At 36.9% G+C, this 27103-nt stretch overlaps 2 protein-coding genes and 1 pseudogene across 3 annotated transcripts; 2 read left to right on the top strand and 1 right to left on the bottom strand.

The window, feature by feature from the left end:
* Window positions 1-1426: 1426 nt before the first annotated feature.
* Window positions 1427-2413, bottom strand: LOC110765610 (small ribosomal subunit protein mS33-like; annotated as a pseudogene).
* A 3255-nt stretch (window positions 2414-5668) lies between these two features.
* LOC110765749 (regulator of nonsense transcripts UPF3) lies at window positions 5669-13797 on the top strand. The gene is made up of 12 exons (XM_021968960.2): window positions 5669-6082; window positions 6851-6957; window positions 7271-7366; window positions 7492-7590; window positions 7692-7771; window positions 7940-8053; window positions 9038-9185; window positions 9943-10013; window positions 10845-11292; window positions 11943-12055; window positions 12166-12225; window positions 13092-13797. The coding sequence occupies exons 1-11, from the start codon at window positions 5940-5942 to the stop codon at window positions 12202-12204; spliced, it is 1458 nt and encodes a 485-aa protein (XP_021824652.2). The 5' UTR covers window positions 5669-5939; the 3' UTR covers window positions 12205-12225; window positions 13092-13797.
* Window positions 13798-14362: 565 nt separating this feature from the next.
* On the top strand, window positions 14363-25359 carry LOC110765714 (FAD/NAD(P)-binding oxidoreductase family protein). Of its 2 annotated transcripts, none has more exons than XM_021968919.2 (9): window positions 14363-14797; window positions 15266-15489; window positions 15905-16015; window positions 16302-16355; window positions 16595-16882; window positions 17440-17631; window positions 17728-17886; window positions 17977-18213; window positions 24854-25359. In XM_021968919.2, the coding sequence occupies exons 1-9, from the start codon at window positions 14644-14646 to the stop codon at window positions 25166-25168; spliced, it is 1734 nt and encodes a 577-aa protein (XP_021824611.2). In that variant the 5' UTR covers window positions 14363-14643; the 3' UTR covers window positions 25169-25359. The 2 variants fall into 2 exon arrangements, with proteins under 2 accessions (XP_021824611.2, XP_088102097.1); XM_088245971.1 differs by having other exon boundaries at window positions 14657-14797; window positions 15905-15974.
* Window positions 25360-27103: the final 1744 nt, after the last annotated feature.

Here is a 27103-nt window from a genome sequence, read left to right as displayed (position 1 = left end):
ATAATTCTTAATTCTATTTATATAGTAGGAAATCAGTAATTATTCAATATAGGAATCCTTGTCATGCAAGGCAACGCACCCAACGTACAAAAATTACTCCTATAGTGCACCCTGTGTATCATTACACCGGTTTTTTTTTTTGGAACTTGTTAACCGGTTCTCAAGGTAACATGTTTCCTACTTCTTCCTCTTCCTTTTTTTATCTTTTGCTTTTTGGGTTTTAAAATTTTATAATTAATCTTTTGATTGTTCAAAAAATATCTGCATTTTTTTTATAAAATTGCAAACAACTGAACTGTTCTTTTATTTTGGTATGTCACGTTTACGTGTAGTATTAATAAATATCCACTTATATTATAATGAGGGAAATTTGGATAAATATGACCTGAACTTTGAGGCATGTGTGTCATAAGCACCTGAATTTTTTATTTTAATTTTTAACCACCTAAACTTTGTAAAAGTGTTGCAATCCACCATCTATGTCTAACTACATTAAACTTTCCCTTAAACTTAAGGGCATTTCCATCAATTCATGATGACTAAAAATAATTTTAAATTAAAAAAATATTAACCTAAGCCTTCCCCCTCTCATGCGAATCCAAACAATCCCCTTGCAAATTTGAATGCTAGTCACTCTACACTAGGTATGCAATAAGGACCAGGTTCTGCAAATTCCTAATTATATCATATAGTTATATATGTTATTGGCATTGCATTGGGCCGGCCACAGAGTATACATTCCTAATATTTGCTTCTCTCCGGTTGGAAATTATCAGAATGTGAGTTAAGGAGATTAAACTAGATGGACCATTAATTAAAATAGTGTAAGCAAATATGATGAAGTTGGGGTAATTTGTTCTGTTTTGTTTGAATTGCATGCACAATATTCATGATGAAAGGTACTTAGTGTTGTAATTGTTTTATGTATCTGATAGGGTAGGGCAGCCCTCAACTTGTCCGTTGAGGATAAACTCCATAGAGCTACTCCCAGATTTCCACAGGCACAACTCTTGTGTATTTCTAATGATGGTATGTTCTTCTTGTTCCACAGTCCACACCCATTGAGCTTCAAATAGTTGGATGAGATATTGTACATGTGCTGCATTCATTCGATTATAAGTTTCCAAAAGGTCTTTGTCATTTTCAATCCGAGTTTCGGTTTGGATAACATCACAGAAAAGTAAAAAAAAATCAACCTTAAATCAAATCCATTGCTCAAGGATTGTTCACAAACCAAGATGCTTATATCAGGTGAGGCCTGGAAAGTGTTAAATGCCAAATGTTTTCCTAAACAATACCATCTTTACAACGTGAGTCAAGAAAAATAAAAGGAACTTAAATGAACGAAAAGTTACAGGATGACCATTACTAGTAGTCTTTGTTATTCAAAACACTGGTCAAGAACCAATTTCAGCATGTCAAAATACTACTTTTTATTACGCTTGGCAGCACGCCTTCTATGACCCTTCTTGGGTGGTCCTTTTCCTCGACGCTTCAACATTTCAAGCTTGGATAATCGTCTGGAAAGATGCCAAGTAGAGATGCATCATGAATATAGTCACCAAAAGCTACTTACAGTTGTGATTATACAAACAAATCATGAAACCATCACAAGCTATATTCTGGTTACTTAACTTCATGTAGCAAAGCAGTCATTATGAAACTATACTAGATCAAAAACTAGCGTGCAAGAATCAAATGAGAAAGCAGTTCCAATTTCATAATAACTACTCAGTTGTTGCCTATGCATTACTAAGATAAAGAGCAGCTCGTTTGGGAGTGATTCTAGATAGGCCAATAATAACTTCTATGGAGAATCACTTCTTCGTATAATCACTTTTAAGTGGTTTTAAGTGATTTTATGGAGAAGCACATGGGAGGTGCTTCTCCCCATAATCACTTAAAATCACTAAAAGTGATTCTATGAAGAAGCACATGGGAGATGCTTCTCCCCAACAGTGATTCTAGTGTATCTAGAATCACTCCCAAACAAGCCTAGTAACATTTTACTATTAATCTTCTACTTGCTTCCATACTGTATGAATAAAATAAATACCATAGTGCTGAGCTGACCTTCCATAATGTAATTTTCACAAATAAGGAAATAAATATCATGATATTCTTCGGAAATTGAAGAAAGAATACAACAACAAAACATAAAAAGCAGAGACGTTCAGAAAGGGAAGAGAGTGTACTCTTGTTCTTCCATAGCCATGATTTGGGGGTCATTTTTCTTGATGTCATATGGCTACCACTGAGCAACTTTCTCACTAATCAACTTCTTGCGTAAAATCTTATGGGCAGATTTCTGCCCTGTTGGGTTGATTATGTGCCCGAATATCCTCGCCCTAGCCTCAGTCACCCCAGTACTGATTGCCGTGGACAGCAGGCTCTTTAGACCACAAGTGGCCATCTCACTTCACCTCTCTAATTCAAACAACAAAACACTTTCAGCTTTTTAGGATTATTGTGGTGAAGTCAAAAACCATCATTCTTTTCACATACTGATTTTAAGATCTAAAAACTTGTTTGGTATTGAACTTCAAACTATTCTTAACATCTAAAAAGAATTTAAATTTAAATCAGAAAATCAGAAACCCTATATTCCCAAATTGAAATCAACAAAAGAAAAGGAGAAATCGGAGCCCAATCCAAGTGGGAAGGAAGAACCGCAAAAGGGGGCAAAGAAATTACCAAAAGAAGGGGTCGAAATGGGAGGAGGGCCAGAAGGAGTGGAAATAAGTGGGGGCGGCACGGCGACGATGCTCCTGGTGGCCGAGGAAAGCTGAAGACAGCTTGAGGAGAGAGGGCGGAGCGAGAGGGAGCATGTCTTAACTTCTTTTGTTATTTTTTTTAGGGTTATTCGCAGCAATGATCCCTCAACTATACCTATATTTACAGTTTGGTCACTCAATTCAATTATTAGTTGCAGATGTCACTCAATTAGGTGTTTTGTTGCACCGTTAGTCCTACCGTCAAGTCTCTCTAACGGTAGGGACTAATGGTACAACACAACACCTAATTGAGTGACCAAAATGTACTCCGAGTATAGTTGAGGGATCATTGCTACAAATAATCTTAACTGAAAAGTCACATTTGCCCATCAATAATCAAAGATATGTTTGCCACGTCATCATTTTAAACAGAAAAAGTAACAGACTTGACGGTAGGACTAACGGTGCAACAAAACACATAATTGAGTGACCTCTTGAACTAATATTTGAGTTGAGTGACCAAAGTGTAACTTTGGATATAGTTGAGGGACCATTGCTGCGAATAACCATTTTTTTAAAATCTAAACTTTCTTGTTATTAATGCATTTATCCTAATACATTTTCCAAATACCATTAATTTCACATGGTATCAAAGTAACGAGTCTAAACACACGTGCTCTCTTGCTTTTGCCTGAATTACATTTTGTCCCATCTTTTGCCCTAAACTCCAAAAAATTTAGGCCCGTTCAATAACGTTTTTGGAGAATATTTTATGAGAATAAAAAAAATAGAAGTTTAAGGATTTAAAAATGTGTCTGGTAGATTAATTAGAAAACAGATTCAGAAAATAAAAATAGTGAAAACGTGTTTGGTAGGACAATTTGAGAATAATAATACGTGAGTTATTTTTCAAGATATCTTTTTGCTAATTTTTGTCCTTTTTCTTTTATTCTGATATTTTAAAGGCTAAAATTATTATAAACAATGAAAATGTATACTTTGAGAATAATAATGTATAATTAAAATAATAATAAAAAATTTAATTTTAGAAAAACCTAGATAATAAAAAATATTATCTTTAGTTTAAAATAAATATGAAATTGAATAATATATGATGGTTTTATCATAAAATTAATATACACTGATGTAGCAAAATAAAATAAGGAAGTGGAATGAAAAACCTGAAAATTCAAAAAAAAAATTGACAAATGAAAAAATGAAAAATTAGACCAACAAAAAAAGAAAGCAATCATACCAATACATTGGGTAGAAAAAGGAAACGATAATTTGGTGTTTTCAGTTTTTGTACATGAGTTTGAATTTGTTTTCAAAAAACAATTCCAGTGAAAATGAAATGACATACCTAACTCGTTTTTAGTAGAAAATGAAAACGGGGCCTTGAAAACGTTACCGAATGACCCCTTAGGATTTTGCCTTACACATGTATTGCCTTATCTTTGGCATAAAAACTACGGGTCCGTTTGGTATCCTATTTGGATTTATTTTTGTTAACTCAACAATAAATTGAGTCCAAAACCCATATTTTGCATTTGGTAAAATCCATTTTTCAAAAGCCCAACTCAATAACAACTCAAGAAAATCCCATTTTTAAAAGCACAAAAAGTGAGGTTTTACGGCCTTTTTTTTCCCTCTCTCTCTCTCTCTCTCTCTCTCTCTCTCTTTTAGTGATGGGAACGGGTCAGTTCAAGCCAAGTATGACAGTACCATCCCCGCCCCTATCCTCGGTAAAAAAAATTTGAGGAATTCGCAACCCTGTTAGGGGGCCTACCTCCCAAATCCTCGATTTTTTATTACAAAAGTATTTATCCTACATCATAACGCTTAAAATTCATTTATATATATATATATATATATCCAATTACATTAAATTGAATTATAAAATTTAACTCAATAACTTAAAATAATCTCAATTGAATTTGACAAAACTAAATAAATAATATATTATATCATAAGTATACATGGCTATATTATTTATATATTAATTAAAAATAAATATATTACTTATTGGCCCTGATATGGGGATGGGGATAACAATGCCATCTTGTCCTGACCCCGACCAAGGAATTTTCAAGTTTGTGGATTCCCGTACCCGTCCCCAATTTTCGTCTGAAATCTCCCCTCATTAGGGTTGGAGACCCAATAGGGATACGGCCCAGTGGATATTTATGACATCCCTACTCTTCATCTCACAGATTTCAAATCGGATTGGCTCTAATTTTTTTCCTTTTGCTTTTGTTAATTTTAATTTGGGAATCTAAGGTTTCAAATTTTTAATTTCAGTTTTTTTAAAATTTTAAAAATAGTTCGGAGTTCAATACCAGACAAGTTTTTAGATCTTACAATCAATATTTCAAAATTCGTGTTTTTAAAAAGAATCATGATTTTTTAGTTTATTTTTTTAAGTAGAATACCAAGTGGGCCCTTTATTTCTTCGAGGTTTTGCTACGCATTAAAATTTGCGTGTTAGAGCATCCATAATCATGCTGTCTATTTTTAGTTAAATTTTAGCTAAAAACATATAAAAGTTATTTTAGGAGCTCTCTATAAAATTTAAACTCCAATCATGCTCTTTAGTTTAGGGAGTCATAAATGCTATAACTCTTTTTTAATTGGTCCATCTCTATTAAAAAAAAATATAAAAATTAATTAACATTAATTAAAGGTTTGAAATACTTATTAAATAAAACAGCATTAAATTATAAAGAGCGATTAGGAGTCATTTCTTTCTGCTCAGATTTAGGAGCTCCTAAAGGACTCCATATTTTAGGAGGTGGATAGGGAGTATGATTGGAGTTGCATTTTTCCAAATCCTCCCTAAAATTTGTCTAAGGAGGTAGTTTAGAGAGCCCATTATGCTGCTACTACCAGGTGTCATTTAGGACAAGTCCACGTATGCATACTCCCTACTGTATCATTTCTTCGTACTCAAAAACCCAGAGAGAAAAAGAGTCTTGAAAGCCCAAACCAAAACACAACCGTTTTCGAACTCACTCTGCGTCTACAGCTTTTCATGCATGGCGATTGGTGAATGGGGGTTCAATTGAGAATTAGGGTTCGAAATCGACCTCGATCAATGCTCTTTCCACGGCAAGAAGATGTAATCTAACGGAGATTTTGGTGTCTTTTTTAAAACAATTTTTTCTAAAACCGTTCGGCTCTGCGTAGGTTTAATTAGTTTCTAGGGTTTTTCTTTTTGGGGCTGAAATGTTGAAGGACCAGTTGGATCGAACCAAGGTGGTGCTACGGCACTTGCCGCCTTCGATTTCGCAAACTTCACTGGTGGAACAAATCGACGTTTTCTTTTCCGGCCGCTACAACTGGGTCACTTTCCGTCCCGGGAAGAGAAGGTTAGGGATTTTTTAGCAAAGTTTCTGTATTTGGTTTTACTTGAATTTAGACTTGTTTAGCTGTTTTTGGTTTGCTTAAATCTGCTATAGAGACCGTAAAATGGGGAATGTATGTGTCTGTGGGTTTGCTTTAGTTCATATTATCAAGTCATGGTTTGTTAGTAGCTTAGTTTAATGCTACTTGGAATTGCGCGAGAGTGGTGGGTGGGTTGTTCTAATTGCTCCCATGATATTCATTAACATATAATCGCAAATGAAATACGTGTTTTAACCTTTATTTTTATGGCACTTGAAGCTTATTGATGCATGTATCATTCTTTTCCAATTTTGGTTTCTTAAACTTGATTTATTATGGAAAGAAAACAGTGTTATAGTTGGCATCACCAATTGAACGTTTTTTCACATTTCTGGTTGCACGATTCAGAAAACAGTGCAATGTTTCACAGCTACTGTGTTTTGGCAACTCCAAATTCTTGCATTTTTTCTTTTATTCTAAGGGTCTGCTTCCAATAAGGGTCCTCACTATATATATGATGTCCTAAGAATCCTTTATTCTGATTGTTTCTTGTTTGCTGGGGGATTTATTTTTTACTTTTATAAATAGCAGGGATCCTTGTTCTAATCTGGAAAGTTCCATTTATGGGTTATCTCTGTAATCATGATGGTATAAGGATTATTGTTGTCATATTTGAGATTTTAAATGTTTATAGAAGGTTGTGCAGGATAGACGATTATCTAATTTATTTTTCCTTGAATTATATTTTTCAGCCAAAAGAATCCGTCATATTCTAGAGCCTACGTTGATTTGAAGAGGCCAGAGGATGTTATCGAGTTTGCTGAATTCTTTGATGGTCATCTGTTTGTTAATGAGAAGGGTACTGTTTAAGCTTGCTTTTGAGGAGATCTATTAGACACATCAATTGTCTTGCAAGGAGTCTTGTTAAATATCTCTGTATTCAACCTATGCGTATTTTATTTATTTATTTATGAAATTTCCTTTAGCTAAGACACACTTCTAACTCAGGGTGCGTAATGATGCAGCTCAGAAAGTATATAAACTGCTGAGTATTCTTGAAAGACTTAACTACTGTTCTCATAAAGTCTTCGTTATTTTCTATTTGACCCAGGAACCTTTCACAATCTGATATAAGACATGGAATTCTAAGAGTATTTATTTTCCATTTCCAGGCAGTCAATTTAAAGTTATTGTTGAGTATGCTCCTTCACAACGCGTTCCAAAACAGTGGTCTAAGAAGGATGGTCGTGAAGGAACCATATTCAGCGGTACTAAGTTAATATTTAAGATTCCTTGAAAGAAAATTTAACAGCTATCGTTTGTTGCATGCGGACTTATATACACAATCATTTTCCTGTTAGTAAGTACAAGTATTTACTTGATGAACATCTAGATCCCGAGTATCTGGAGTTTCTTGAATTTCTTGCAAAGCCTGCTGAGAATCTTCCTAGTGCGGAGATACAATTGGAGAGAAGAGAAGCAGAGCGCTCTGGTTAGTCAGACAGATTACTTAAATAGTCATATAATATTAATTTACAAAAAAGAAAAAAAAATCCTTTTATTGTACTTTTAAATTACCTTTTCTTCTTGCAGGTGCTGGAAAGGATGCTCCCATAGTTACACCATTAATGGATTTTGTTCGTCAGAAAAGGGCTTCCAAGGCTGGATCTCGGGTACTTTTAGTCTATATTACCAGAGATTAGGAAACATAACCTGATTAGTAGAAATATATACTTTCAGAATTACATGTTTGATTGCATAGTGCTCCAAAAATGGTTGGAATTGAGTTTTTGCTAATAATAATTGATGATTTTCTGAACATATTTCATGTTTCATGACAGAGGTCACTGACTAATGGTAAAACGAGCAGAAGAGCTAGTGGACCATCATCTAGAAGTCCAAGTTTAGCGACGAGCAAACGAGGTTCTGAGAGGAAAAGAAATTCTGCCACAATGGTACTCATGTTTTCGTGCATGTGAAGTTCATGAAATCACAAATATATATGCTCTTATTTTTCTCTGAACAAATAACTGTATGAGTGGCAAATCTCACTCTTGGCCTCCCATTAATTGGGCTTGAAATTAATTGATCTCGAAAACCCAGTTATCCAAAACCTCCACCTGGTTTGAAAATCTTTACTTTCCATCACATCATCTAGGAAATTTTAGTTAACATAGTTTAGCCTTTTTGAATTAATCTTAAAAGTTAAAACTTATTCCTTATCGTTTCTCGCGCGATGCTCCTTGACTACATTTTCCATTAAGATCAAGTATGGTATTTATCTACCTTAAACAATGGTTCTTCAGGTGTTAAGAAATTGCCTTGGCCAGACTCTTCCTCGATATTTCTGATGACAGCTTCATTAAGGCCTTATACAGACTCGTAACCAAATAGAAGGGTCGATATTCCTCAACTTTAATGACCGGAGTTTCACTGGAATCAAACAAATACATTCTGCATTAGTGCGTGCGGTTGCAATCCCATTTTTTGTTTTTGTTCTTTGAATATTATAATAACATGAGGTCTATGAAATTATTTAGTGATCATATTTGATCACAACTCATGTATATATGATGTCGTTGTACAAAATGTAGAACAGATAGAATTTAGAAGGATAATTGTTTTTTTTTTTTTTTTTGGTATCGTTTGTATTTCAAAATTTTGAATTTTTAAATTGATTTTCTGTAGTACTTCTGGAACTGGAAGGCATTTTTTATTGATTTTTGTATGTCTTGTCCTCTTCCTGCTGGAATTTTTTTACCTTATTCAGGGGTTTTACATTATTTTATTTTCTTGAAGGTGAGAGGTCTATGAGGTCTCTGATGTTTCTTATTTTTCATTTTCTCACAGTTCAGTTGATTTGAAAACTTGAGCATCTATAATTGATTGCATGTCAAATTTTGGTTTAAGGGAATTAATATGTCCTGTCTGATTGGCAGTATGTTTTGAGGGATGCTAGAAAGAACACCAGTGCCAAAGACAAGTCAACTTACATTCTGGTACCCAAGCGTGATGATCAGCAACCTTCTGAAAAGTCTGTCACTTTGGCATCTGCAGCTGGAACTCGCATTTTGGAAGAGGAGAGTGGTATGATATTGGATTGTTTGGAAGTGTTTTTTGCTGATGAGTAGGCATTATTTGCCCTAATTAGAATATGACTTGTAAACTAGCACTCCTGCACTCATTTCTGATCATACAATGGGTTTCCTTGTCTATGAAGGGGAATGGTTATAACTTTTAGCAATTCTTTTAAACTTCCTAACATTTTACGTAGGGGTTCTTTTCCTTTTCATTCTTCTGGGTCTTGCGATTATGTTGAAAGAACTGTACTTTTCCTTCCAATCAATTCCTCATAGGCCTGGTGGATCTTGTACTTTTGTTCATATATGGAACTTAAGGTTTTTATTTCATAAAGATTGGAAGGTTGGTCATATTTTGGTTATAGTTTGATTTGGTTGATGCAATTTTTTTTTTTGAGCATTTGATAGCAAAGAAATTCTATTGTTTATAGGTTTCCCCATTTCAATTTTTTCATTTAGTTTGATATACTTTTAATTTTAGTTAGAGAAAAATGGCAGTTCTGCAGTTGCAAGCTTATATTTGCATCCCTACACACTTTGAATATGTATGTTTCTTATCCACCCTCGATGAAATACCTGTTTCGAGGTAGAAATTATTTGTATCATTCATATTTCCGTGTTTTGGGCATTTGCGGTACTGGATTGTCATTGGTGAAGCTTTTTAAGTTTTATTTATTTATTTTCTGAATCTCTTCTGACAGTGACTACTTGTTTTTATTTTTATTTTTATCTTTAATTGTTTACCACCTCTTCTCTTATTGCAGGAGTTTCTGGTGCTGATGCTGTGAAAAAGAAAATCCTGCTTCTGAAAGGGAAAGAGAGGGAGATATCTCATGTAAACCTCTTTCTTACTGCCCAATCTCATTTACTAGGTTCTCGTTTTGTTTTACATATATTTATTTTCAATGGTGGGTGGAGAGGGTTTATTTGTATGTTGCAATATGGTTCTGCTAAGATGCTAGGTGATGGCAGTAAAATGTACATCCTAGTTTACTTTTTACACATCGTGAGATAATTTCCCTCTAGACTCAGATGTGATTGTGGAAAATAGGGGCTATGGACTGTAGTCATAAAGACATGTGCTTAGCTGCTGTCTAGACTGGAGTATATAGTCAAGTTGGATATAGTGCACATAGGTGGCAGGTGGGTTGAAAGGGTTTATTTCTATGTCCCTATGCAGTTTTGTTAATTTGCTAGATGATGACAGTTACAATTTTTTGCATATCATGACATCATTTTCCGCTAGACTCAGATGTGAAATAGTGGCTATGGCTGCATATAATGTAGTCATAAAGGCGTACATAGCTACTGTCTAGACTGGAATATATACTCAAGTTGGATATGGTGCACTGGGGTGACAGCTTCAATATGCTAAATTATATCGTGGGTTGTATTGTAGTATCATTTATAGAAATGATATCAACCTACAACTGAGCATGGCACTTAGTTTGCATGAGTTATTTATTATGTGCATTTTCCTCTGGAAAGTCTAGGTATTTATATATCAATTTTAAAGCATTTTATTCTTAAAAATCAACTATTAGCTGGTGCAAAGAATATGTTCATCTAATAAATACGGCAAAGCACAAAGACTGGCTGAAGACCTTGCACTCCAAGTGATTTGGCCTCTTTTGACATCTGTTCATGTCTCAAACTCCTTGTGCAGGTTCCGGCGAACATGATACAGCAGCAGAGTTCATCTGCTAAAAACATGGGTGGTACAATTGCACTGAAACAAAACCTGCGCCGTCAAGAAAATGGGAGGATTATAAGAGGAATACTTCTAAACAAGGATGCACGTCAAAGTCAGTCTTCTGGGATTTACTCTGCGCAACAAAGCCAGACTTCAAATTCAGATAGGGACAAACGACCTCCTCGGTCCCAACACGTGCAATTGATTTTAAAGGATACAAATGGCACTCCAGATTATAATATTGTTGGGAATGACTTGCATGGTATTTGTAGTGAGAAGCAGGAGAAACGGATAAGGAATAAGGAGAGACCTGATCGTGTTGTATGGACTCCTCTAAATCGTTTAGATGGATCATCTGCAAGTGATGAGTCTTTGTCATCTGCTTTTCAACCTGCTCACTCACAGCTAGATTCTTCAGAAGGTGTGACTTATATTCAAAGAATTGTTTTTAGGGTTACACTGCTGGGTACTCTTCAGATCAATGTTTATATTCCTTGCCATGAATATTTTATCATATTGTGGACAGATGTAGCAAAAATTATTGTTGAAACCTTTAAGAGATTGTGAGGCATAGTTTTGTGTGTTGTCACTGTGTTCTAAATCTAATTGTAAATTGCTACGTTTTAGGAAGTCGTGGAAATATGAGATTTGACACATCAAATTCTCTGATTGGGGAAAACCAAGGTATTAACTATCCATGTTAGGGGGCATGTTGAGTGTCCAAAAACACAAATATGGACGGAGAGATTGACAAAATTTCTCTATTAAACATTTGAGAGAGAAAATGGAAATATGAGAAGAAAAACCTAATGCGTGAAACTTAAAAAGCTATTTATTTGATCAAGTATCTTCTATTTTGACTAGCAACTGGTCCTTGGTCCTTGGTAGTGTCTTTGCAACTGGACATAGCAATCATTCTTTTTAGGTCATTTTGTCTTTGGGAACTTTGATTTTAAATGATGTTTCTATATGATTCACGAATGTTTTTCCACATTAAAGCATCTATGCATCTGTGTTGGTGCATTTTGATTGATGTAGTAATCATTTGGACATTGCTGATATTTGATGTAGGCTCCCATAAACATCATGGTCGCCGAGGAACAACACATGGTGTTAAGGATCTTGATGGCTCACCGGTTGCAGGTGAAGGAAAACATTCAAAAAGAGGCTATGGCTCCCATGAGGTGCTTCAACTTTGTTTTGCATGCTTGCTTACGTGCATTCAGTAGTCAGTCTCTTATTTTTTTACTCATTGTGGTATGGGTGGTGAAACGTTTACTTAATGTGTGTGCAGAAACAAGTGTGGGTTCAGAAGTCAAGTTCTGGTTCTTAAGGATTTTTTTTTCTTGCATTGGTAAGCTCGTGGAAGATTAATTTTGGCTCAATTTTATATCATCATCATCATCATATGTGTGCTCTGTCGTTCCATTGTTTTGTATTTTACGCAGTATCTTGTATTAAATCCAACTTTTTAGAATTTTTCTATTACTTATTTTCCCCTAGTCTTTGTCTGTCTCTTGGTGTTTTACCTTCTACTTTCATTTGGGCACCTTTTGTTGTCTAGAAATTATGATGCATATGTCGCTCCCACCTAAGCCTAATTTCTGGTCTTTTCACTAATAGGTTACTTTCGCTGTTTCTCTAAAACTTTGATTTTTAATTGTCTTTTCAGCATCCCGAATTTCAGAGAAGTACTATTTAAAAAATTGAGTTGTCTCTGTAGAAGTTCATAAATATGCTGACAATCTGACATAAAAAGTGTCCATGAATGTAATCTCAATAAATTGATATTCTCAACGTGTGCCTGATGTTGATGAAACCCTGGATTCATGGATTGCAATAGTTCTTAATGCTACCATTTTTAGAACTCTGGCATACACGACTACATGAGTTTGATAACGAACTCTAGTTTCTTTTAAAGTTTCATATCTTTCCAGAGGCTTCTCTCTGCTGCTGTATGTTTTCCTTGGCTTGGGAATCTCTTTTTACAGTCTGACATTGTTAATCCATTGATGCTCTACCAGCATGAAAGATAATATAATAGATATTGTGTTCATATGGTATATGTGCTAGGTAATTAAGAAATCAATGTATGCATGATTTAGTATGTGTCGAAATAATTGGAGAAAGGGGGCCAAAAGGCTCATTTTACAAGAGGCTTAGCTGGGATTTTGTCTTTTATAAATGACTTATATTGGCTATATGTTTATTACTTTGCAGTGTGATGTTTGGCTACTTGAACCTTCGTAGCATGCATGTTGCATTGGCCTGAGGCTGTCTGTTTTTCTGGACGGATTACCAGGTGTAAACGAAGTTTCAGCATCCTTTTGGAAAACCATACCGAATGAAGGAGATGTGGGTATATAAATATATTATGGGTTTGAAGAAAGCGCATGTTTGTTGTTGACAGCATGGAAATAGGAGGGAAAAGGAAAAACAGAAAAAGACATCAGCATCATTAACGTATATAACAACACAGTTTTTATCACGGTGCCCACACCAACGGGTTCCTCTCAGAAGAGTTATGGATAGTCATTCTTGTCCTTGACTGGTTATCAGGATATTTAGGTTTTATAGGTGGATGATGTCGTCCATTAGTTAAACTGTAAATATAAAAACGGAGCACTATATACGGCTTTAAAGTTTGTTTATTTCTACAACGAGTTAGCATTGTTTAAAGGCCCTGGTATCTTCTCCAGTACTCTGAAGGGGTTTTGTTTTGAATAGAAGACAACTTCAGCCCTTTTGCAACTGATGGCCGGTGGTTGACTATAATTGGAGTTGATATAGACTGATTGGTTGGGTCTATGTTTTGGCAGTGTTTCACCTTGTTTTAACGGAGACATTGCTTTGCTGTTATATGAATGAGATTGTATAAAGATTGTCTAGTGCTTTAATTGCAGAACATAGTTTGTGTTGCCTCTCACTCTCTGTGTGTGCTGTTATATGAGATCCCTCTCTCTCTTCCTCTGCTGTTATATGAGATTGAATACAGGTTGTGGTAGTGTTTTAATTACCGGAACATTATTTGTGTTGCCTCTCTCTCTCTCTCTCTCTCTCAGAAGGCATTGTTTTGCAAACTTGGGAGATGACTCTTCGCAGCGTGTAGATTGTATTGCTTTACCTGGCTAGCCTGATGGCTGTTGACTTCTGATTGGTCATTCTTCTGGATTGACTTGCCTTTTTTTTTAGGTTTTAAAATTAGCTTTTCAATCATTTCAACTTAATAATACACTTCAAATTGGACGGGAACAGGAGTTGACTGGAGTTTTGGATAGCTGCTGCATCTTGCAAATTCAGTCCTAGATGCAAAAAGAAAAAAAGAGAGGATAAATCAGATTTGTTCTACTTTTGTGGGGTGTTTTTTTTTAATTATTTATTTCTGACCTGGATAGTAGAGAAATAGACACGGTTCCTGACTGCCTGCCCTGCAATCGTTGGGAAGAAAAGAAATAGAATGAAAGGCCTAAAAAAGTTTGGAGTTTTGGGCCCAAAAAAGTCTTTGCTCTTGATGGATAAAATAACAAATAAATCAATGGATGGAGATAGAAGTGGAACCGGAAGCAGCAAGAAAAGAAAAGAAAACTGGGGACGTGGTTAGCGTCAAAACTACAAGTCTACTCCAGACCAACCAAGCACTCAAAACTCAAAACTGAGAGCATTGACATATACTGAGAAAAGAAAAGCTGAGCTTGCATTTCGTTTCATTGCATTGCATGTGTTCTTCTCAAAGGAGTTGTCCTTTTCTTATCGCTTATCAACTTTGGTGGTAATGGCAGCATTTCCAAATAATACTCTTCGGTCTTTCAAACCTCTCTCTCCCAACTCCTCAACGGTCAGAAATTCCGTTTTGGCCCGAAATTCCGTCAGTCAGGTGCCTTCTTCAACTGGAGCTGTCTCTGTCAAAGAAAAGAGATCCTTCCCAGGTGGACTCACTCTCTCACACTCTCTCTTCTGGGTTTTCTTCACCCAAGTGTTACAGTTAAAAATTTGAATTATTTAGTAGTTTAGTAGTAGTTTTGTTGCTTTGCTTCCTTCATGTCATCATGTGCAATGCTATTCCATTACTAAAATGGATTCTTGAATCTGAATTAGGCAAATGAGATTGAGGTAGGTAGAGGTTTTGTTTTCTGATGTCCAACTTAATCAGCTTCTGAGATTTTAGTTTGAGGGTTAGGAAGGATTCTTGGTTAAGGAAATGGGACGTGTCAAACGCTCCATGCATGGTTTCCAGTTAAAATGTCTTTTCCTAACTGCCGAAATGAGATAGTTAGTGTTGCATAATCTGGTCTTTTGATGCATAACATTTTCAATGATTTTCTGAAGATCGTCGAATCCTCCTCTCCGTAGTTGTTTCAGTAGTTTTCTGATAAATGCCTCCATTTATTGTGCAGGGAAACCAGAGGCTGATGTTGTAGTCATTGGAAGTGGTATCGGTGGATTGTGTTGCGCCGGGCTCTTAGCTAGGTACCAGCAAGATGTTCTTGTCGTAGAGAGTCATGATCTGCCTGGGGGTGCTGCTCATTCGTTTGACATTAAAGGCTTTAAATTTGACTCTGGCCCATCTCTGTTCTCTGGTTTTCAGTCAAAAGGCCCTCAGGCTAATCCTCTTGGTCAGGTAATTTGTTCCTTCATTTTTCTTTTGTTGCTTTTCGGTCATTATGATAAGGACTCATTTGTAGTGTCAGTCAAGGTTTGCTTTAGATTTACTTTCATTTCTTTCTATTAATAGCATAGACAAATTTGCAGCACAACAAAAATCGATATTAAAAAAAAAAAGCAGTCTAAATTTCAATCCAAGATCAAAATCATTGAGGGAGTTTGCTTGGAATGTGGGCATTAACTTGACCCAGGTTAGGTGATATAATCTTTACACTGACATTTCTTCCTTTCATTTAGTACATTATGAGTTGGAACTTTAGGCTGTTTTCAGGAAAGATAGTCAAAAGATTTTTCATAGAGTTGACTTTAAAGCAATGTCTAAGAAAACTTGGAAATGAGTCCAATGATTTGCTGATTCGATGATTTTCCAGGTTCTGGATGCATTGGGTGAGACAATTTCTTGTGCTAGTTATGATTCATGGATGGTCTACTTACCTGAAGGTGAATTTCTGTCGCGCATTGGCCCCACAGAATTTTACAAGGTGGATTATGATTGTTGAGGTTTCATCATTTTAATCATTGGTTTGGCTTATGAGGCTTATTGTTGCTTTTGTATCTCTCGGATCATTCTTAACCCTGCAAGAGTAGACGCTACCTAATCATTAATCAATAAACTTGCCTATTGCTTGTGTTGCTAGATTATTTCCTATCCCCTTTGTTGCTGTCTAACCTCTTTCTAATGGTTAGTTTGTCCCAGAAATAATTCACTGAGCAGTTTATAGTCAAGGAGTTTTCACTCACTGTGTTTAGTTTTTCTTCCCCTTCCAGGACCTGGAGAAGTATGCAAGTGCAAATGCTGTTCGAGAATGGAAAAAACTTCTTGTGAGTACCATCAATAATGGGGGAATTTTTGTGCGGACATAATTAGGTTTAATATTTTGAAATAAAAAGGACAAAGTAATGATCATTAAATTGGTTGGTATCCTTTGGCCTTTAGAAAGCTCATACTGGAATATATGGTTTCTTCTAAAATGAAATACCTATGTATATACCTCCATATTCTTGTCACAGCAGTTTTCTTTTGGGTTACCTCTCATAGGAAAAATGAAACTCTTCTACAGGATGCCATTCTTCCATTGTCTGCAGCTGCAATGGCTCTGCCTCCACTTTCCATCCGAGGGGATTTGGGTGTTCTTTCCACTGCCGCTGCAAGATATGCTCCCTCTCTCTTGAAATCTTTTGTACAAATGGGACCTCAGGGAGCACTTGGTGCCACAAAGCTTCTCAGACCATTCTCAGAAATCATTGACTCATTGGAACTCAAAGATCCCTTTATACGTAATTGGGTGGACCTATTGGCTTTCTTGCTTGCTGGGGTGAAATCTAATGGTATACTTTCAGCAGAGATGGTAAATAATATGCATTAATTCCTACAGAAATCTCTTAGGGATTGCTATAATAACTATGCTTAGCATATGCTTTGCTAGAAGCTTGTTTCGAGTTCTGTGCTTGTTGTCCAACTTGTTATATGCAATACGCCACATATAGGTGCCTAATGATTTTTCTGATTCTTTAACTACATGTTTAGCTATGGTAGGTTACTTTTGGTTTTGGTGGTGAACAATATCTGATTATTGCTAAATGTTAGTTTATAGCCGCTACAATGCACCAATCCCCTATAACTCTTAAGTTGATACATATTCACATAATTATCTTTCATCTTACCATCTTGATATCACAAATTGTACAGCTTTTGTAATTGCAACTAAGTGTACTGTTCTATTTATTTTTTAGGATACTTTGAAATGCATCTGTTTTAGAGTTAGCTCATCTGTTAAGTGTTACATCCCATTATTTCTTATTTATATGATTTCCAGTTTTGAACATATATGTAAGTTTGATGTAAGATGTTGTCATATGACTACAGCATCACATAATACTTCTTTTTTTCTTTCCAATTTTTCAGATTTACATGTTTGCGGAATGGTATAAGCCAGGCTGCTGTCTTGAGTACCCTCTTCATGGAAGTGGTGCAATTGTTGATGCTCTTGTTCGGGGATTGAAGAAGTTTGGTGGACGGATGTCTCTTGGAAGTCATGTGGAAAAGATTGTTGTTGAAAATGGTCGAGCCACTGGAGTCAAGCTAAGAAGTGGTCAAGTAAGTAAATTATGTGTGATAAAATATACTGTGAAGTCTTTAAACTGAATTACTTTTAGTTTGATGTTAACACTCGAACAAACATTTATGCTGCAGTTTATACGTGCTAAAAAGGCTGTTGTTAGCAATGCCTCTATGTGGGACACTCTAAATCTATTACCTAAGGAAGTTGTTCCAAAGTCATATCTGGACAGGACTAAGACGACTCCTCAATGTGAATCATTCATGCATCTTCATTTGGGATTTGATGCAGAGGTGAGTGTTCTTATAAGAAGCTGACATAAGTAGTAACATGATCCAAATTCTCTCTCAAATAATGTGTTCAAAATTCTTCTTAACAACCAGGACGTACGGAAGGACTTGGGGATTCATCATATAGTTGTTAATGATTGGGATAGAGGAGTGGATGCTGACCAGAATGTTGTTTTGATATCTGTACCTAGTGTACTAAGTCCGGATCTGGCACCACCTGGGAAACATGTGTTACATGCTTATCTTCCAGGAACTGAACCCTTTGATTTGTGGAAAGGATTTGACCGTAAAAGCTCTGCATACAAAGAGCTCAAAGCTGAGAGATCTGAGGTACTTACATATGCTACCTACATTTATTGTCATTCAATTTATTAATTCTGCAGCGCTTGACTAATCTGTATATCCAGTGAATAAATTTAGTAAAAGTTAGCCACATTATTTTGGCTTAGTTGATTTAGTCATGTAGTGTGAGCCAATCATGTAGAATCCAATTGCAAACTTACGGCCACTCTTATTAATTGAATTCAAAGAAGACCATATATATAGTGCAGCCTTACAAAAAGAAAAGCCAAATATAACCCCTAGTACAATTACAGAGACCTAACCGACATATAATATACACCAACTTCTCGCACAATATGTTGATAGTGTACAATTGATAAATCAAATTCTATTTTCCTTTGTGGTTTCTCAGATGTTGATCAGCTAAGACTAGTGAAACTTAGCATGAGCAACATTTCATGTTTCTCTAAGATCAAGTTTTCAGTTTATTAACTAGAAACTTGAGCAAGTGGAAAGATTTTAACCTGCTGTTTTAAAAACCTGTTAATCAGCTGAGACTCGTAACTTTATCTAGCAATATAACATATTTTTCTGAAATAGGAATAATTTCATGGGAGTTCTGGAAGGTTCTTGAGGGAGGAGTTATCAGTTCCTGATGTATATTTTCGGTCTGTGTTGCTCTTGCTTTGTTTTCTCCGAGTTTGTCATTTTTCTGTTGTTGGTTTGAATTCTTCGCGATAATCTCCACCCCGGCCCCTGTAAAATTGTTATAGAAGATATTGTGCCGGAATTAATAATTCTATTGATTGTACAACGTTCTTATACAGGGAGAATACAAGCCTAACTAGGAAAATATACATAGCCTAACCAGGAAAAGAATTGTACAGCAATTCTAGGAAAAGTCAAATAATTACAAAGAAGGTTTTCCTATTCTAGTTCCCGTAGAATCGGGTATTGATTACTTTCCAACACTCCCCCTCAAGTTGGAGAGTGAATATCAAGAACTCCCAACTTGCCTAGCATGGATAAGAAGGGATCTTTTCCCAAGGGTTTGGTGAACATGTCTGCTAGTTGATGTGAAGAAGGTATGAACTTGGTAGAGACTGTGCCATCTTGTATCTTGTCTCTGATGAAGTGACAGTCCATCTCTATATGACGAGTTCTATCATGAAAGACTGGATTAGCAGCAATATGTAGTGCAGCTTTGTTGTCACAATGGAGAATTGAGGCTTCTGGATGTGGAAGATGTAGGTCACTTAACAAGCTTCGTAGCCAAGTGAGCTCGCAACATGCTCCTGTCATAGCTCGATATTCTGCCTCTGCAGAAGATAATGAGACAGTTTTTTGTCTCTTAGTCCTCCAAGAAATTAATGAATTCCCAAGAAATACGCAATACCCAGTCGTGGATCTCCTCGTCATAGGACACCCCGCCCAATCAGAATCACAATAAGCACGTAGCTTCAAGTTATTTCCAGCTGAAAATAATAGACCTTGCCCTGGTGCATTTTTAAGATACTTCAGTATTCTGAGAGCTGCTTCCATATGCGGCATTCGGGGTGCATGCATAAATCGACTAAGCACATGTACTGCATATGTGATGTCAGGGCGTGTGATGGTGAGATATATTAGGCGCCCTACCAATCTTCTAAATTGAGATGGATCTTTGAGTAAATCACCTGCATCAGAAAGTTTGGTGCCTTGTTCCATGGGAAAGGCTACCGGTTTTGCTCCCAAAATGCCACTGTCTTTGAGTATGTCAAGGGTGTATTTTCTTTGTGAAATACATATGCCCTGTTTTGAACGGGAAACTTCAATCCCTAAAAAATACTTGAGATCTCCAAGGTCCTTTATTTTGAACCGTGACTGTAGAAATTGCTTAAGAGATGAGATTGCCTTTTGATCATTCCCAGTTATTAGTATGTCATCAACATAAATCAACAAGGCTGTAAACGATGTACCTTTCTTGCATGTAAAAAGAGAATAATCTGCCTTGGATTGGATAAACCCAGCAGCCAGAACAGCTTCAGTGAATTTGGCAAACCATTGCCTAGATGCCTGCTTGAGCCCATAGAGTGATTTATTGAGGCGACACACAAGATTCTCCCCCTGTCGCCGGAGACCGGGAGGAGGTGACATGTAAATTTCTTCATGGAGATCCCCATGCAGAAAAGCATTGTTAACATCTAATTGGCTAAGGGACCAATTTTGAGCAGCGGCGATAGCAAGCAAACAACGTACAGTAATCATCTTGGCCGTGGGGGAGAAAGTATCATGATAATCAATCCCCTCAGTTTGAGTATATCCTTTGGCAACGAGGCGAGCCTTATAGCGTTCGATGGAACCGTCAGAACGGTGCTTGATTTTGTAAACCCATCGACAACCAATGGGGTGTTTGTCGGGGGGGCAAAGTAGTGAGCGTCCATGTGTTGTTCGATGTTAAGGCCTCAAGTTCAGAGCGCATAGCTTGTTGCCAATTGGGATCTGCAGCAGCCTCTGTAAAGCAAGAAGGTTCCACACTACTACTGACATTTGCAATAAAAGAGAGATGTGAAGGTGAGTAACGATGATATGAGAGAAAATTACAGAGAGGATAACGAGTACCTTTGGGCTGGATCGGCAGCGAGGAAGACGATGATGCAGGTCTGGGCACTAGTACGTGATTAAGAACATAATCTTTTTGCCAGACGGGGGCTTGTTTGGAACGCTGAGAAACTCTGACAGGTGGATTGGTAGAAAGAGGAGGAGTAGAAAGTGGAAGAGAAGCGGGTTGTTCTGGGTTTGTAAGTGCAATAGGTGATGATGTGGTGGGGTCAGCTGGAGAAATAGGTGGGTCAATGGGATAAAAAGAAGAATGGTTGGCTGGAGGGTTAGGCGTGGCTGGAGATATAGGATCATCTTGGCTTGAAAGTGTGTGGTTGGGTTCAGGGGAAAAAGTTGGGTTGGTTGGAGGAAAGTCATGTGGGCCCAAGGTTGGATGACATGGATCAAGGTCTGCTATATGTGGTGTGGGTAGGACAGGCAATTGGACTGATGGTGTGGTTGGGCTGAGAGTGTGGAAAGGGAAATTGTGCTCAAAAAAGTTAACATCCCTGTTGATGAAAATTTTGTGAGTAGTGAGATCATACAACTTGTAAGCTTTTTGCCCACTAGGGTACCCTAAAAAAATGCTCTTCTTGGCACGAGCATCAAATTTGGATGTGGGATGATTATTGGTGGCAAAAGCAAGACACCCAAAGACTCTCATATGTTTATAGGAAGGTGGTTTCCCATATAATTTTTCAAAAGGAGTTTGATGGGCTAATAGTTTGGTGGGAATTCGGTTAATGATATGAGCAGCGGTAAGCACTCCTTCTCCCCAAAATCGAAGAGGAAGGTGGGCTTGAAAAAGTAAAGCCCGAGCCATTTCAATGAGATGGCGATGTTTGCGTTCTACGACCCCGTTTTGTTGGGGAGTGTAAACGCAAGATCGTTGGTAAATGACCCCATGATCTGTGAAAAAATTGCGAAGGGAATAAAATTCTCCCCCATTGTCCACACGTATCTGTTTGATTTTGGTGTTGAACTGTGTTTGGGTATAGGCAAAAAAAGATCGAAGGTGCTCTTGTGTGTCACTTTTATTGTGCATGAGAAAAATCCATGTAAACCTTGTAAAATCATCCACCACAGTCAAAAAATAATGTGCCCCGGATAAAGAGGCGATTTTATGTGGACCCCAAATATCACAGTGAATGAGTGCGAAAGGGTGTGAGGAGGTGATGGAACTATTAGTAAATGGGAGTCGTGTCTGTTTGGCCAAGGGACAAATATCACAAATATTATTTGAAGAACAAGGAAAATTTAACAATGTTTTGGACATAAAATTTAAGCGGGCCAAAGATAGGTGACCCAAACGGCGATGCCATAAATCTGCGGAAGCTGAAGCCAAATGACAAGATGGATCAGATTTATTTGGGGAGGAGTTTGGAGAAGCTAACGCTGCTAAATAGTACAAGCCTCCACGTCGCTTACCCAGACCAATCGTCCTCCTCGTAGCCAAATCCTGCAAAACACACCAGTGTGGAAAGAAAGTCACTGAACAAGATAAATCCTCTGTAATCTTACTCACAGACATCAAGTCAACTTTGAATGTGGGAACCCCCAACACATCTTTTAAAAATAAATATGAATTTATTGGTAAAGTGCCAGTAGCAGTAATTGGAGCCTGGTCTCCGCTTGGTAACTTCACAGGTGGCATGGTGGAATGCTTCACATTTGTGAGCAAATGAGGGGAAGACGTGATATGATCTGTCGCCCCGCTGTCAATAATCCAATCAAGTGTTGTAGAGCAAGTTTTAAACAAACCTGAACTGGCAAGATTTGCTTGGGAATCAGGCTGTGAATCACTTTCCTTCTCTTTCAGGACTGAACATATTTGCTTATATTGTTGATTGGTGAGGTTGGGCATCACGGCTTTCACATCATAAAAACTAGGATTTGCATCCACATGGTTTGCTGAAGAAGATTTATTGCGGCCCCCACCATCTTTTGATTTGTTATTGCCTCCTCCCGATTTGTGTAGTCTATGCCATGAAGGATAGCCATGCAATTTCCAACATGTTTCAACAACATGGTTTGTATCCCCACAATGAGAACAAAGGAACGGTTGTTGGCTGAAACTGGAGTTGGGTAGCGACTGATTGGGCCTGTATTGCTGCTGCTGCTGTTGTTGGCCAATATTAGGCCGTTGATTATTGTTGGCCCGATGTTGTTGCTGACTGGATCGCACCACCATCGCGGCACTTTCAGCTACAACCCGTGCAGAACCTAATTCTCTCTGTTTTTCCTCTTGCGAAACCAACGCATATGCTCTACGAAGGCTTGGCAAAGGATTCATAAGTAAAATCTGCCCCCTTACAGCACTGTAGGATTCATTTAAACCCATTAGGAATTGCATGAGGGCATTGCGTTCCTCTCGTTCATGATGCTTCTTCATAGCACCACATGAACATGTTGGCGAATCGTTGTAAGAAGCCAATTCATCCCACAACCCTTTCATCTTGGTGAAATAGCCAGCGATAGACATCTGCCCTTGATGGAGAGAAGCAATATCTCGTTGTAGTTGGAAAATCCTCGGTGCGTTGCTTTGAGAAAATCGCTCCTTCAGGTCCTCCCAAATCTCATGTGCCGTTGTCGAGTAGATGACGCTATCGGCGATCTCAGGTTCAATGGAATTAAGGATCCATGAGAGCACCATATCATTACACTGTAACCAGCGAGAGTAATGATCTGGATTGCTCTTCTCTGACGGTATTTGCACGGTCCCTTCAACGAACCCTAGCTTATTTTTTGCGCCAAGGGATAAGCGAATTGACCGGCACCACGTTGTGTAATTATCGCCGTTAAGGAGTTTGGGAACAAGTACCATGCCCGGATGGTCACTGTGATGAACAAAAAAAGGATTGCTGGCGTCATTTGCACCACCATCCTTGGAGGCACCAGAACCTCCATCTTTCTTCGTAGGCTTGCTCTGCTCGTCGTCTCCCATGGAGAAGTAGCGAAACAAGAAAAATATCTAAATTTTGTTTAAAAAGAGAACGGCAAAAGGAAAAAAAAAACACAAGAGCTAGGGTTTTTCCTGCTCTGATACCATGTAAAATTGTTATAGAAGATATTGTGCCGGAATTAATAATTCTATTGATTGTACAACGTTCTTATACAGGGAGAATACAAGCCTAACTAGGAAAATATACATAGCCTAACCAGGAAAAGAATTGTACAGCAATTCTAGGAAAAGTCAAATAATTACAAAGAAGGTTTTCCTATTCTAGTTCCCGTAGAATCGGGTATTGATTACTTTCCAACAGCCCCCCTTGCCCAAAACTCCTTTCTCAAAAAACAAATAAAAAAAGGTTCGTTCATTTCTGTGGTCAAGAAATTGGACTCATAATTGCATTAGTTTTCTCTCAAGTTGATGAGCAATAACATTGGTGCCATTTTGACTCACTGGCCATCAATGATGTAAGTAGTGAGAACCTAGCCTCCTGTACGTTATGTCATGATCAAGATTCTTAAATTAGAAAAATAACAAAACACAAAAACCAGTTATTTGAATAAAATCTGGTAGACTTTCTTATATCCTTAGCAGGATTTTAGCAAATCCAGTGGTACTTCACACCTAATTCTTTTTTTTATTTATTTCCCATTTAATTGTGTATCTTTTTTTCCCTTCTGCTTCTGCTTTGCTGGGTGTGGACAGGTTTTCATGGTTAAAATGCATGCATCGTATGAGCTCACATGGCAGCTTTCTGTTTTTTTGTTTATATGTGTGTGCGTCAGAGATATAGATAGAGATGGCAACAGTCATGTTCGTTTGTTTTCCTCAACTTTGAAAAATGCCTCAAAACATGGAACCCCATTAGTTAAATATATGATGCCATAATACGAAAACAATTGGTCGGTTTTTACCATCAAAGCTCAGCAAAACTTTCCATGTAAACTGGAAATCAACAGTAGGAAATAGTCTTTCTAACATTTGCATATGGCTGAATATCACCTTCTCCCCACCGGCCCCTTTAAAGCTTACCTGATTAAGTTCCATTCTTACACTTCATTAAATCATTGTCCTATCTCAATTTGTTACTGTTGTAACAACTTCTGATCTCTTTTATTTTTCTTATCCATTGCTTATGATTCATCACTTGTAATTCAGGTTATGTGGAGAGCCGTGGAGCGCGCAGTTGGTCCTGGCTTTAGCCGAGAGAAATGTGAGGTTAAGTTAGTCGGATCTCCATTGACACATCAGAGATTTCTCCGAAGGAACCGAGGAACATACGGACCAGCAATACAAGCTGGTAAAGACTCTTTCCCAGGGCATTCTACTTCCATCCCTCAGCTTTATTGTTGTGGAGATTCTACTTTTCCTGGCATTGGAGTCCCTGCAGTTGCTGCAAGTGGTGCCATTGTAGCCAATTCACTAGTTTCTGTGTCTCAGCACTCTGAACTTCTTGATGCCATTGGAATTTGAATACATGGTAGTCTAAGATTTGTATTGTTTATACAATTTTTTTTTTCGTATTAATTATTTCATCCTCTGAGAAATGTATTATATACACTGCCACATTCTCTGAATGGATGATAAAATATTCTGTATGTACTATTGAAACATAAAATAAGGAGTATTAAAAGAAAGAAAATGTGGTTCCCTTTTATTTAAATTAATATCATTACTTCTTTTGTTCCCTTTATGTTATGTAAAGTTCTGTTGCCTGTAGGTATTTTGCTTCTTTTCTTTCTTAATTTTTTTTGGTAAACAAATATTTATTTTTCTTGATACATATTGTTATTTTAATGTGGGCTCTACGAATCATTTCACATTATTTCTTTTAGATAGGTGGCGTAGCATAATTCCTGTATTCATAACTTGTTCCACAATTCAGTCTTAAATTGTTGGTATTTATTTATGCTAGTCAATATATAACTCATATGCAGCTTCAACTAACACTCTACTATCATACAACATTATTACTTTAATTGAATTATTTTTTTTTTTTTTGTTGTTGCCAAAGTTAGGATTAGGAATGGGGAGTCAAGGTGCCATGAGGGTTCGAATTTGAGACCACTAATGTGCAATTCAAGATCCTTTTTTACTAGTAGGCTAGATCACGTTGACAAATTGTTATTTAGGTCTTAAACCCAATAAATAAATAATTGTTTTTTCGTTTCAACATGACAAGATGAGGAATGAGGAAGTCAAAATACTTGATTGTCTCTACATTTGGCCTTACTATAATATTGTCAAATTTGAGCAATTTTATATGCACATCTGATTTCTTTTTTTTTTCTTTAAACCATTTGAATACACATATTTTGATATTCTACAATGAAAACTGTGGTTTGGATGAAGATAGAGATGGAATGTTATGTGCATGCAGAGAGATATTTATACATGAATGATCATTAAGTAACAAAAAAGTCAACATAATGGAAGGTTACCGGTCGTCCCCAGGATGAAGATGTTGACCCACAAGACCATTTGGATTGAGAGCTAGCATATTGAAGTGGTCCTGCTGCTGCTGCTGGATCATGTCATGTTATTACCAAATTATATATATATAGTCTTATAAAATATTATACGCCTCTCACTATCTTATCTAACATGAGATGAGCGGTTTTATTGTCGAATTTAAAGATATTTTAATTAGTGAGTCTTTCAATAAAATTATTAATTCGCTAATAAAACCGCTCATGGCCGATAATACAAGAAAAACCACTTGATTAAGAAACTTTAAAGTCGTGAGTATTTTGGAGGGGAGATGAGCAAGCCTTTTAGATAAGACTAGTATTCACAAAACTATTTGTACGATATTATTATCCGACTACATTAAATATAACGTTACTATTATCATAATTGTAGAGAGGGAAATGATAATGATATCGATAATAGAGACATTGTTAACAAAGATAGCGTATTAGCGTTGGTCGGCAGCTGCTAAAGGCTTGCTGATGTGACGTGGCACTGCCTGCAAAAGAATAAAACAAGTTGCTTACAATTTACAAGTGTTTTGATGAGATGCAGGCAAATTGGTGAGCCCTAATTATAGAAACATTTGAAGGATATAAAATCTTGCATCGTAAATTTGTCAAAATAAATACATGAGTATGTGGTTTCACCATAAATAACATTAAGGTCTTTTATGACAAAATATCACACATGTCGTGTGTTGTACATGTTGGAAATTGTAGATCAAATACAACTGTTCCACATCGGAAAAATAATTGTGCATAAATGGGTATATTAAGTGGTAGCGTTCTCTCTCTCTAAATTGCCCTCGTATCTTTTGAGATAAAACCTCATATTTAGATGGTTCATGAGCCTAATCAACCATGAAGGATTTAGATGGCGAAGTTTAGAACAATTAGTATCATAGCCAATGAATGACTTGGGACACTTGACGCATCA

The sequence above is a fragment of the Prunus avium genome, chromosome 1, assembly GCF_965620075.1.
Source record: "Prunus avium chromosome 1, drPruAviu1.hap1.1, whole genome shotgun sequence".
NCBI lineage: Eukaryota > Viridiplantae > Streptophyta > Magnoliopsida > Rosales > Rosaceae > Prunus > Prunus avium.
Note: the sequence above shows the minus strand (reverse complement) of the source record. Positions and strands in the feature narration are given on the sequence as shown.